Here is a 14,396-nt window from a genome sequence, read left to right on the forward strand (position 1 = left end):
ACAATGTGTAAGTGTGTGTTGCTGTGCGACATGTATTGTATGTATGCCGGTGTGTATGGGTGACTTACAGCGCACGGAGAAGCAGAAAAGTGTAACTGAAGCCTGAAACCTAATAACACACACAGTGCGTTGCTCATTAAAATTGAATATGGGCTTACAGAAAATATGGCTGGCATGACCCTTCAGATGAATATAAGAAAGATAAAACATCGGCTATAAAAGTTACACACCGGTAATTAGCTTCATATGAACCGTGACTAGTCTACAAAAAAAGACAGTGTTGTGGTTTTAATACATGCATGGACAATAATTTCTACCTATGAACTCAATACAACTCCTGTCCAGACGTTATACAGTACAGTGTATACATATACACTCAATAAAATACACAAAAACAACTTAGACAGGTGGCAAGAGTTATGTTGCTGCTGAGTTTCAGGGGGAAGTAAGAAAAAAGTGACAAAGAGATTAAACAATTAGATCCAGAAGAGAGCAAAGGGTCACATACCTGCACTACAAGCTGGACTGTCTGTTGTTGGCTGTAGTACTCGTAAGTGGACAGGTCCTTCTGCACTCTGTTTCCTGAGGACGACGTTTCATTTGTGGTATTTTAGCCAACTTGATCTCCACATCCTTCTTAGACAGACTGAATGTACCTAATTCCACCCTTAACACCCCGTTTTCCCTCCCAATGAGCACTAATAAATTCCTGGCTAAAAATACACTCTTAAAGGGACAGTGTCTCTCACCTCTCTGGCTGAGTCCTTCATCTACCTCGGCAGGAAAGCACACCCCCTTTAATTCACACACACCTCTAATCAGCTTTCTTACCAGCCATCGGCCAATCGCAGGGTCTGTTATAAGACACACTCACAGAATAAGTCACGGGAACATGCACTTACAAGCAGACGTGTATAAACAGGGGTCAAAGCCACATTGAAAATCTGAGCTTCAAAATATAATTTAAGGATGAACGGAAGGCACATTATTAAATAGAATGAACAAGGAGGAAACAATTAAGATTTCAATATAATATATTTCAAATTGTTATAATGATAATATAACTTGTAATTATTTTACACTAAAATATAATGTAGGAACAACTTTTTACACAGAAAACTGCTAGTAAATTTTACAAAACAATTGCAACAAGGTAATATATATATATTATCTTGTTTCATTTAACCTATGCATATTAAAATATCTGAAGTTTTCACTGTTTATATATATAATATATATATTATATATATATATATATGTGTGTGTGTGTGTGTGTGTGTGTGTGTGTGTGTGTGTGTGCGGCAAGGTAATCCCTACGTTATGGAGACAAAATGTCCCCACAAAGATGGCAATATCCGAAATCCTTGTCCTTGTGGAGACATTTTTAGGTCCCCATGAGGAAAACATCTTATAAATCGCACAGAAGGAGTTTTTTTTGAGAAAGTAAAAATGCAGAATGTTTCCTGTGATGGGTAGGTTTAGGGGTAGGGGCAGTTGTAGGGGGATAGGATGATAGGATGTACAGTATGAAATACATTACGCCTATGGAAAGTCCCCATAAAACATAGAAACACGACAAGTGCGTGTGTGCGTGTGTGTGTGTGTAAAAATATATAGAGTATAAAAATTATTATTGAACCATTAAAATTCAATTGCAATTACTTTTATTAACATTTGCCCCATTCTCTTTACTACAATACAAAAAAAAATGTAATAGTGATGTAATTACTATACCAGTATTTGTTGCGTTTGTATTACAGTAATACAAATAAGAATTACTGTTTTATACAGGGAATATTGCTATAAACGTCTTACCGTTAAACAAGTAATGTGTTGCTTCACTGCTGGCAAGGGACATCTGAACTCCTGTAAAACCAATATAATAAAGTTATTACATTTGTCAGCATAAAATGTTAAAATAGTTGCATACATTAAGAATATTAAAATACATTATCAATGACAGTTTAACCTCTCTAGGCTTAAGGTTAAGTTTAACAACACAGCTTTGTGAGATCATTACATGTGTGTGTGTGTGTGTGTGTGTGTGTGTGTGTGTGTGTGTGTGTGTGTGTGTGTGTGTGTGTGTGTGTGTGTGTGTGTGTGTGTGTGTGTGTGTGTGTGTGTGTGTGAAGGGAGTTTTCTTCAGTCCAGAGTCAGATTAAGGTTAAAGTCTATTGTTTGTGAAGGACACACTGTCGCTTTCTCTTTTAATGGGTTCTTCAGGTTGTTTCTGAGATGCAGACGCGTTTAGGGCTATTCAGCTCACTTCACTAAGAACTGTTTCGAAGAAGTTTGCCCAAGATTGTCAAAATTAATTTGGGCTACTTTTCACTTTTACACACAAAAGTGGAAAGTAGCCCATATTAATTTTGTGCATGAAACGGACCAAAATTACAGTCATTATTCACTAAAAATCTCTTGAAACATCTTTTGTGTTCCACAGAGGATAGAAAGTCATAGGTTTAGAATGACAAAAGGGTGAGTAAATAATGTCAAGATTAATTTTTCTGTCAGACTTGCATTCTAAAAATAATAATAATAATAATAATTGGCCCCAAAGGTTTAAAACAAATGGAACCACGAAGATTATTCAGGATGTAAAAACTAAAAACGGATTCATATTCTAATAATTGCAAATTTTAGATGATATCACCTCCATCATGCTCCAAGGGTTATGCCTTGAAACTGTAAACGAGAGCGCTAGAGAAGGATATAAGGAGGAAGGAAAGGATGGAAAGAGCAGGTGAAGGGAGGGAGGAGGGAGGGAGGGAGGGAGGGAGGGAGGAAGGAAGGAAGGAAGGAAGGAAGGAAGGAAGGAAGGAAGGAAGGAAGGAAGGAAGGAAGGAAGGAAGGAAGGAAGGAAGGAAGGAAGAAGGAAGGAAGGGAAGGAAGGAAGGAAGGAAGGAAGGAAGGAAGGAAGGAGGAAGGAAGGAAAGAAGGAAGGAAGGAAGGAAGGAAGGAAGGAAAGAAGGAAGGAAGGAAGGAAGGAAGGAAGGAAGGAAGGAAGGAAGGAAGGAAGGAAGGAAGGAAGGAAGGAAGGAAGGAAGGAAGGAAGGAAGGAAGGAAGGAAGGAAGGGGAGGGAGGGAGGGAGGGAGAGAGGGAAATTCATTAGGTGTGGTGAAGTGTACCATTCTCATCAAGGGCAGAGCTCATTTTAACTCCATAATGAGCCTGAGATTAGGGGCTAAGGGGGGTTGTGCCTGGTGACTGACTGCTGACTTCACCACTTGTGCCCTGATGCTAAATATAAATGCACAGAGGCAGTAGGGAGTCTTTTTTATTATGTAGTAAAAATAAAGATGTGCCTTCTTGTCAGAAACACTTCATGGCTGCTGTCCTGACTCCTTGTGATGATCTGGCCACTAGGGTATATCGTTTCCATAGTTACCTTCCATACCTGTCCACCTGGGGGAATATATGACACTATTGAGACCAGTGTTTTTTTTTAAAGTATTATTTGTTTACTATTTACAGTATTTATTAATATTTCTCATTTGTTTTCAGGTTTAATTTTAATGGCCGTTTACATCACACACACACACACACACACACTGTAAACCTAACACTCAAAATAATAAATTAAACAAATTAGTCTAAGAACTTTCTTTTTATTTTGAGTTTTACAAAACTGAAACACTTAAAGTAATTTGAATTAATTCATTGTTTTGAGTTTAATGAACTTGTTTCTTTTAATTTAGATGAACTTAAATTTAACTAAAATTGGGCTTAGCTAAAAATAAGTGTTATATAATGTTATATAATGTTTTTCAGTGCAAGCTTAATGTCAAGGTGAATATATACTGTATAGTGTTTAATGTTTGCTATGTTAGTTTAGAAGAGTTTCTTTTATGTTGCGTTTTTGGGGGGGGTTATACATCATGATGATGAGTGGAGCATGAGTTTATTTGAGAATTATATATTATATTGCTGTACTCATTCAGTAAGTGCTATGCTAATGTTATCAAAGCATTATGCTACCAATTATCATGGTAGCATTTACTGAATTAGCTAAAGCTAGCCAAGTTTCCAAAACTCCCTCAGACGTCCTGGCAATTCTAACTTTTGAAAACTGGTTACAAAGTGCAAGTGCAAATACAGTTACAGTTTCTGTGTAAACTACAAAAACACAAATTTTGCATATTACATGTACAGTTTACAGGCGTGTAGTTTTTCTTTACAAAATAACATCGCCAACTACTGGCCTGGCATCAATAATACAGCATTTTTAATCGTTTTTACAGATCCGTGTGGACAGTGATCGTTTTGACAACATTTTCATCTGTATGTGAACCTTTCCGTTTATAGTACATTGTCATGTAAACGTATTGTTAATTTTAGTTACTAAGAATGGAACAGGGTTTTTTTGTTGCTTTTTTAGTGTACAGTTGACAACGTTGACAAAACGATCGTCGTTCACGCAGATCCGGACTAAAAACACTGATCCGGTAGCCTGACGTGGTCATACTCAATTCTAGTCAGAATATGAGTCTGAAACTGCTCCATTGGGCTTTGATTATGGAGTGTTTCAACCGAATGAGGAGAGACATCAATTGAATAGACCTACAACCAATCAGAGCAATGAAGCAACATCAACAGAGCTCAACTGCACTGTGTTGCCAAGTCCGTGTTTTTTCCCCGCGGATTGTTTTCTTTAAATAAAAGAATTTAATGATACACAGAGTACTTACCCAACATGATCATCATTTCTGAGAGAAATTGTGAAGGTGAATGCATATACAAACAAGCTCTCCGTTCAGGATTTGAACAAATATAATCCAAGCCCCTTTGATGACGTGATGATTACGTTACTGTTTATCATCTGTCCATCATCGATAAAGGCCACCCTGATGATTTCATTGGTCTGAACAGTTTCTGTTCGGAGATAATTACATCCAGGCTACTGATCTGGACTAAAAACACTGTATTACTAATGCCAGGCTAGTAGATGGCGATGTCATTTAGTAAAGAAACGCACATTATAAATTGAACACCTAATACGCATGCATGGGACCGTTTTCATACGGATATTCGGATATATTTGCGGTTTTGTTTGGTGAGATAGTTCACCTGCTTGTTCATGTAATGTTTATCTGCTTACCCCCAGGGGATGTTTGTTTCTTCAGTAGAACACAAATGAACATTTTTCACATGCCAATGGGGTGTTTTTCTATGAGAGCCACTATGAGAGTAAAAAACACATAGACATACGAATCCATATTAAACCCTGCAGCTCGTGACAATACATTGATGTCTTAAGACACAAAACGATCGGTTTCTGCGAAAAACCAAACAGTATTTGTTTGTTTTTTTAACCTCATTGCAGACGAATCTCATCTAATATTGCCATTACTTCCGTCGAAGAAGGTCAAAATAACGCTGTGATCATAGATATGTGTACATAGATGCCTCATTCGACCAATCTGCAGGCACTAATGAGGATTTTATATATGATTGCACCAGGGTTTTGGCAGAGGTAATGGCGTTGGGAATATTAGATGAGATTCGTCTGCTATGAGGTAAAAATTACATAAATACTGCTTTCTGTCCCTTTAACAGTATAGTTTTCAAGAACTTGCACTCTGAAAACCATTAGCGTTTTCAGGCACCCAGAATGCTGCTGTCGTGCAATTGAATGTTTTTTTAGTTGGAAACTGTATTGTGTAAGTGGACCCTTAATTTATTTTTATTTCAATTGTAGTTTTAGTAACTTTAGTATTCAAATTTAACATATTTTTCTCAGCTAGTTTCCAAGACTCTAATTTTAAATTTTATTGAAGCTTTTATAATTTTATCAGATATGTACATATCTCAGCTTTATTTCAATTACTGAATTTTGAATAGCTTTAGTTTTAATTTATTTTTAATACTGATTGAGACAACTGAAGTTACATTTATGCATGTGTGTGCAAAAAATAATATTGTTCCCATGTATGTTCCCAAAATGTGCCCATGTAATTCCATTTACTTACAGAGAGCAAGAGAGAGACTTTTTGCCTTGGCTCTGACCTGAATCTCCTTTCTACCCAGAATCCTCAGGGCCATGGTGTATGTGTGTGAGTCAGACAATGTGAAGAGACCTCTGATTCATGAGTAGGCAAACACTTGCACGCACACACCTTGCGCGCTCATAAATGTGTGCTTATGACACACAAACACGCACATGCACAAATCTCCAGGATACTGAGTGACACACTTGCTTTCTGAGGACACTTTTGATGTGGCGGAGATGATGGATGTGTTGAGGGCAGCTTCATTTCTGTTGCTCTCCTGTGAGTCATAAACACTTACATATGCACACTCATTTCAGGTCAAACCCTGGGCACAGAATAAAGGAACAGTGCTTTGTGTTTTACTATTAAACAACATTTTTTCTCTGTTCATCATAGACATTTTGAAGAACACAGTAAAAGGAACCATAAGATATAGTGCTATAAAAAAAAATCCTAATTCATTGACTGAGAATGTGGTTTTGAAAAAAAGAGGTAGCACGCCATCTAGTGGTAATAAGAACGAACTATACGACCTTAAATATCTACATGCAGATGAGAAAGAAACTTTAATTAAAAAGTGCGAAATGGATCAAATCATATGCAACTAAACATCTTTTTATGACTATTCACTATCTGTTTGGAATATTAATGTAGACTCCGTCCTTACCAATCTTGAGCTTATGGGTAATATTCAGCTTATGACTTCATGAACAGGATGTTTAACTGGTTGTCTTATCCGTGTCCTGCAAGGCAAAACAAATTTATCAAAACCTTTTTCGTTTATTTATGTATTTGTGCTGAAGGCCTATTCACACCACAATTGACAATACCTCGTGGGGTAAAAAACCTAAACATCTAATCTAAATGAGACATTAAAATAACTATTTAGAAACTAAACCGAGTAACGTGAGTAAATTTCTGTTATGGTCTCACCCGCTTGTCACAACAAACAACAAACTCGCAAGTCCAAGACTCTTGCGGCTGTCATGCTCCACAAAAGCGTCATAAGAGTAGTCCGCTGTATTTAAGGTCTCCTAAAGACATAAGATAGCTTTATGTTAGGAACAGGTCGAAATTGAATTCTTAATTTGCAGAAATAAACAGCTTCTTTTTTCAGCTTCCGTATATTTAAAACTGGCGCGTCGTGAGCTACGCGAGAACAAATTATATTTAAGCATATTTTCTTTCGCTCCGCCTACTTCTCCTTATATGGTATCAAGACTGCTGCAAACAGACGCTGTTCTGAATCTTTCTTGTTTACTCAAAAATCTGACAACACAAAATGGCAGAACACTGGGACACAAGCTATTTCGGACACAAAACTTGGGATGAAAGAAACTGAATTTTGAATCTTTGAAACTTTGAATTAATAGACCATTTTTACATTTCAAGGTTTTTCCGGATTTTTGGGGGTAAAAAAAAAGGTCATTGTTGGGTAAACTTCTGTAGCAGTGAATATGACACTTCATTAATTATTTGTGTTCCCTTTTGCTCAAATAGCAAAATAACTCGCAATAGGGTTTTCACAACTTTCAAAAATAGGAAAAAAAATAAAATAGAGTGATAATGGCAGTCAGAAGAGACAAAGAGCCCACACTACAGCTACTGTATTAGAACCCTCACAGCAGCATTAACAATTTTTTTGAAATGTAATGCAAATGTGTAATACAAAGTATAATGTTATAAGATGTAAGAGTGTGTTTATTTAAATGTTTTACCATTCTTCTAGAAGTGCATTTGTGAGGTCAGGCACTGATGTTGGATGAGAAGGCCTGGCTCACAGTCTCCGCTCTAATTCATCCCAAAGATGTTCTATCGGGTTGAGGTCAGCACTTTGTGCAGGCCACTCAAGTTCCTCCACACCAAACTCGCTCATTCCAATCTTAGGTACCTTTTGAGAACTTGCCAATTTGCCAAAATCAGCTGCTCAAGTAATTATTGCAATAATGAGAAAAATGACACTTCAAACTACATGATGTGATAACCTCACCTCTCACCAAACACAATATGAGAGTCAACAACATTCACAGATAGGCTACATGTGTCCTTTAAATACTGCCAAAAACACATCGAAAAATATACAAATAATCCACCCACGACCACCCTGAAATTATAGAGGAAATATTTATTTAGACAACCAAATGCATGCCAGAAACACCAATTTTACATAACTGACAGCTCCCTTCTACTCCCTTGTGCACCAGCCAGCTCCAAATCAACTCCATCTGGGGCAGGGAGTGGACGGGAGAGCCATCTGGTGGATATACCTCTGTATTGCATTGAAATGACAATTGCAGAAAATTGGGGGGGACCTGTATGTGTGAAAAGACTATGGACCTATAATACACAAAAAGGGACAAAGTATGTTTAGATGGTATAATCTATGCAAATGGCAAAAATATTATTCACATCTCGTACATCTTGCATGGCACAGAAATGACCTCTCGCACGACACACTGACAATAAAAATTAAGGAGCACGAAGGCAGAATTCACATGCAGTGTGTTCTCCGCGGCATCTAATCTTACCTAACCCACACATTTTTTTAGGGAGATTCACAGCTAATCATTGGACATGATTTATTATTTCTTGTTAGTTTTGCACAATGAATACAGGAAAGACCTAAAGATAACCTAAAGAGACAGATTAAAACACAAGAAAAAATGTAAAACAGAGATAAAAGAATACAGAAGAGATCCGAAAACAGTCCCATCTGCAAACACGTAACAAGATCTTAGCCTAGAAACAAATAATTGGTCCGTCTATGGGTACTGCAGCCCATCAGCCACGTTTACAACTGAATAGAAAAAAAAAATATATCAAAAATAAATGCAACCCTTTGAACAATAAACAATAACCAGCAATAAATAATCAAGTGGTGTTCCGCTGTATATATGTACAGTACATATACTAGGGTCACTCAGCATTCAGCCTAACATAGACTGATTTAGCAAATTAATGACGTAAACTTATGAAATATGAGTAATAATAATTTAGAAATACACTACAGACATTATGGAAATATCTAAAAAGATGTACTTTCATTTTTACGCAACTGACATTTAGAACGATCATCTATACGGCTGTAATCCGACTGGCTTGGAAGAGCTTATTCATTCAACTCATGCACGTTGTTTTTGAAACCTAAATTTTGGCAGAAATGGTCACCACAGTTAGACTTTTTTTTTTAAAGTCAGTCAGGCCCACTTGATTATCTGAAACAGTTAACACGAACATCAAAACGCTTCTGAGGATCAGAGGTTAGACAAGCTGTTACTAAGGCATGCCTTTTTTCACCTTTGACCAGTTGTGTCCATAATTAGTGTTGTTCTATGTACAGCACAATGCTTGCTCATATATTACAGTCTTTACAAATCAGAGCAACTGGCTTCCAGTTCTCCAGGTGCCAGAATCACTCCAACAGGTCTTTTTCACAATCCCGGACCGCATTGTGTCATATCGACAAATACGTTTCCTTTGACATCTGCTTTTCCCCGTTGGCACTATCCCTTCTTATCACAAAGTTTTTTTGGCAAACGACTGTCTTAGAAATGCGTGCTTCGATGAAAACCATCCCGCGGATGACGTCGGATCTGTAACGCTAGTAGTGTAAAAGGTCTTTGCTGTCACATCACAACAACAAAGTGAATGTGCTTTCCCTGGTGAACGAGTGACATGAGCAGGATTCCAGTTGAGTTCACCGTTTTTGAGTTTTGTGCTATCGATTATGGCACTGCACGTGCGTCTGTTGTATGAGTGACCGATGCAGATGTTTACAAGTGAGTATCGTTGACTGAGCGCGCGTGCGCATGTCTCACACGCTGCGAGGTGGTCTCTGCTGTTCGTGGGTCCTGCGGTTACGCCCCCTCTTGTTTTCCTGGAGCTGTTTCCACTTGGCTGTGTTAGGAGGTCCTCTCTGAGGGGTCTGGGTACCTCTTTTCCCCTGGTTGGGCTGTGCTCTTTGGCTCTCAGGAGCACTCTGGACCTTCTGCGTGCTCTGAGTGTCCGGTTTGGTGCTTTGGCTCTCTGTGCTCACGGTACTTCCAGGGACTTGACTTCTCTGCAAGCCGGTGGACTTGGGAAGAATCTGAACACTCGGGTTGTTCGGCACTTTAGGTGTGTTTTGGGCTCTCTGCGGAGGGTTCTGCAAGCTCTGAGCTGTCGTTTGAGAGGTTTTCTCTGTTTTTGTACCCCCACCTGCTCCGACGTTGACTTTGGGGGCTTTTTTCGCTTTGGGCTTCTTCTCTCGCTTCCAAACCCGCTCGCAGAACTCGTCCACGCTGTTGAGATCTGGGTGCTCCAGCAGGCTCATGAAATCCCGGTACCAGAGTTTGTGTTTCGGGGAGGGGTCCTTATCGTTGGCTCCCGCCCGGAGAAGCAGTTCACCCACGCGCTGAGACGGGATGACCTGGAGATTAATACGGCGCAGGGGTTGGATGAAGCCGTGTTCTACGGCGTGGCAGTGGTACACTCCTGAATCAGCCTGGGTTAGACTTCGAATCAGTAAACCATGGCCCGTAAGACTCACCCTTTCATCGATTGCAATCTGAAATGGAGAAAAAGAGATTGATTGTGTTAGGACTGCTTGGTCTTATTTTGACCTCAAAATTAGTCCCAGACCAGAACTTAAAACTTTAGTTCACCCAAAAATGAAAATGAATTACCCGTACCAAACCAGTCAGACCTTTGTTCATCTTCAGAAAACAAATTAAGATATTTTGATGAAATCCGTGAGCTTTCTGACCCCTCCATAGACTGCAATATTATAACCACTTTCCAGAAAGGTAGTAAAGACATTATTAAAATAGTGCCTGTGACTACAGTAGTAAACTCTACGTCAGAATGCTGGCTCAGTATTGGCCAGCGCCTGCATCAGCATCACACGCATGCGTCGAGGAGCTCTTGTGAACATCGTCAGTGATAAACACAGAAGAGAAGAAAGCTGAATAAAGTTGTTATTTTTCTTTGTTTATTTCACACAAAAAGTATTCACTTCACTTCTTAACATTAAGGTTGAACCACTGTAAATCACAAACCATCTGAATGTTTTTACTACCTTTCTGGACCTTGAAAGTTGTTATAACGTTACAGTCTATGGGGAGTCAGAGAGCTCTCGGATTTCATCAATAATATCTTAATTTGTGTTCCGAAGATGAACGAAGGTTTTACGGGTTTGGAACATTTTTGGGTGAACTAACCCTTTAAATGCTGAGGTCACATCTGGGGTGCAAGGATAAACTACAGCAAAGTTGGGGTATTTTCTTACACAGCAGGAAGGCTGAAATTTGACCGTTATTATATTAACATGATGAACGTCTGGGATAAGGTGTTACTTTAACGCTATTTTTTGCCAGATCATATCTAAAAGAGAAACACAGCTGGTGTATGTGTGGTGATGGGTGGTAAGGGGTCATTATGTCATATCCTGTTCTTTAAAATCCCTTCATTTACTATTTCCCTTAACCTTTGTAAAACAGCAACATTTTACTTAATGCTAATTCAAATTTCGGGGGTCAGTAAGATAAAACAAATAGACATTAACTTGATCAAAAGTGGGAGACTTCAAAATATTGGGACATGTGGTCTTCACTTCACAGCCGGTGGAAAAGAATCGGGCCAGGACTCGGGCAGAAATCATGTTCATGGATGCAGTTATTAACGTTACTGTAGTATGAAGTAGAGCAGGACCGAGTGTTGAGGGAGCGGAGTAAGGCCGCTGGAGCAATTGTTATGCAACACACACCTCCGTGAGCAGCGGGACTTTTATTATGATGGGACACAGTCACAAGCGCCCTTTTCCTCTTTTATGGTCATGAGAACAAGTTAACGCAGCTCTGTTTATCATATTAGATACATTAAAGTGTGTTTAAAATTATTTTATGACGTTACTCTATGCGTTCGCTCAGCGGCTGCTGTGACACTTGTTCACACTGTAAGAGTAAAGCATTTCTGCCAAATAAAACCAGAAACCGAGGGTAACGCAGATAAGACGCAATTTACAGGCGACTCCCTAAGATGTCCCGGCTCTTTGGTTAAAATAGCAATTTTCTCAAAATTTACAAATAGTTGGAAACATATTTGTATATGGGATATTGTAAGAATTCAACTGAACAAAATATATAACACTGGCCTAGTAGTTTTTGGACATTTACTGCAAAAATACTACATAGGGCACCTTTAACAGTAGTTAATGCATCGTGAACTTACATGAACAAACAATAAATTACTATTTTTATTAAACTAACATGAACAAAGATTAATAAATACAGTAATAAATGGTTAGTTCATGTTAGTTAATTCATTAATTAATTTAAACAAATGAAACCTTATTGTTACCACATTTCTATTTCAAATAAATGCAGTAAATTTCAATATTAGGCCCAACTATTTTCAACATTGATAATAAAAATAAATGTTTTTTGAGCAGGAAATCATCAGACACTGAAGACTGAAGTAATGATGCTGAAAATTCTGCTTTGCCACCACAATAATTAATTGTACTTTAAAACATATTAAACTAAAGTTAATTTAAATTGTAATACTGTTTCAGAATATTACTGTTTTACTGTATTCTAGATCAAATAAATGCAGCCTTTGTGAGCTCGTACACCACAATGACTCAACCAGTGAGTGAGTTAGGGGATGGGGCTTTTCATTTGGCCAAGCAATGGCAGGCAAAAGTGATTCCATTTGCCAAAAATTAGGGAACAGAAATTACCTTTAAAATGCATTTTTATATTATGAAACTTAAAAATGACATTTCTGCATTCATAAATTATGACTGCAGCAGCTGAACCTTTAAATGAATTCAACATGCGGTGTTAGACTGTTAAAACTGTTAGACTGCCAATATCCGGGAGCTTGTAATGTAATATGAGAAGAATCTGTGAGAAAATATGTGAAAAAACGGATCGAATATATTAACATTAGACAGTGACATATCAGAGATACTTTAGATTACAATGATAACACATCATATAAGTGCATGCCTTGCTGGCTTCTGTTGTTTTTTTATTAAGTGTGTGTGTGTGCATGTACCTCATGTTTCCTCTCATCATTGGGTCTCTGTAGCTGCCAGTATATTATAGCTCTCTGAGACTTCGGGCTGCATTCCAGAAACATACTGCTGTTCTCGACGCCATACACACTTCTCTCCTCCACACTGCTGTAACCTTCCAGATCATCTAACACACAAAGACACATGAGGAGGTAATGTTCAGTAATGCCAAGAACACTGAAGAGTTTATCAGTGGCATCTACACAAATGAAAGATTATATTGCATAAATCCTTCTAAAGCGAACTTTAGTGTTCAGATTGAATTCTTGTCTATATTAAAATGTACTGTTCATTTAATTGAATTATTGGATGTTGTTACTTGGGTACAATGTACATTCAGTATATTACATTATTAAATGCACAATCTTAGGCCAGTCAATGTTAATGTTTTTTCTTGAATGAGGTGAATTTGGACAATTGTGCATGTCCTCTGATTGATTATGCCTGATCAGAAATAAATAGCCACTGCTATGTCCATGTACAGTATGTGTTTATTCTTACCATTGTGGTGCAGATCAGAGCACTGTGAAAGAGGATCCCCATTTCTGATGTCCTGACGTCTTGTCCTCCTGTTAAATAAAAATGATCTGATAAGACAAGTGATGTGATGTAGATCTTCCCAGCTAACAAAAATATGTCCTATAAATATGTTCTAAGAACGTTTTTCTTACATTGCCATTAAGTTCAAAATCAAAACTTTGTATTTGATTGTTCACTGAATGTTCAAGAAATAATGAAAATATTTTCTTGATTATATGAACATTAAGGAAACATTCTATGAACATTATGGGAATGTTACTTTGATAAGTAGTAACATTTAATGTCTAACTAAAATATTTAATTTAACAAACGCTCCATAAATGATCTATACATTTTTTTGTGCTGACGTTTTGAGAACATTATTAAAGACCAGATAACTTTGAAACAAACATTTTGTTAACAGTACTGGAATAACGTTTATTCAGGACTTTGAGAAAACCTTGCCAGAAAGAGAAGTTTTGAGAATGTTCACATTTGGCTTGGTTTGTACCTTCTAAAACACAAAAATTAAACTGTGAAATAGTTTATCATTTGCAACACCACTACCCTCGGGCCACTAGAGTGCACTGTTGTTTTGAATAAACACCTACATTGTAACACATTGCCCTCTAGACTTAAAGATAATGTGTGATAATGTGATAATTTTTTACAGGTAAAATACTTTATATTTCTGCTTAATGCACAGAGATAATAATTAAACTATTTGTGTTAACAATGTGCCTCCATCATTGGACAATACGGCAACACTGATTGATCCAATCCATATGTCCGTCCCCTAAAATAGGCAGATGAGGAAAGTGTTTGGGAA

The 14,396-nt window shown here is 37.7% G+C and overlaps 1 protein-coding gene across 2 annotated transcripts in view; it reads right to left on the reverse strand.

Moving 5' to 3' along the window:
• Positions 1-8,096: 8,096 nt before the first annotated feature.
• The window catches only part of sema3aa (sema domain, immunoglobulin domain (Ig), short basic domain, secreted, (semaphorin) 3Aa), an 89,358-nt gene continuing 83,058 nt past the window's right edge, over positions 8,097-14,396 (reverse strand). For both annotated transcript variants that reach the window (XM_067427029.1, XM_067427028.1), the window contains exons 15-17: positions 13,550-13,617; positions 13,030-13,175; positions 8,097-10,537 (exon numbers count right to left, since the gene is read on the reverse strand). In XM_067427029.1, the coding sequence (XP_067283130.1) occupies positions 9,806-10,537; positions 13,030-13,175; positions 13,550-13,617 (946 nt within the window). In that variant the 3' untranslated portion in view covers positions 8,097-9,805. The remainder of the gene's footprint in view (positions 10,538-13,029; positions 13,176-13,549; positions 13,618-14,396) is intronic.

The sequence above is a fragment of the Pseudorasbora parva genome, chromosome 20 (assembly GCF_024679245.1).
Source record: "Pseudorasbora parva isolate DD20220531a chromosome 20, ASM2467924v1, whole genome shotgun sequence".
In the NCBI taxonomy this organism is placed as follows: Eukaryota; Metazoa; Chordata; class Actinopteri; order Cypriniformes; family Gobionidae; genus Pseudorasbora; species Pseudorasbora parva.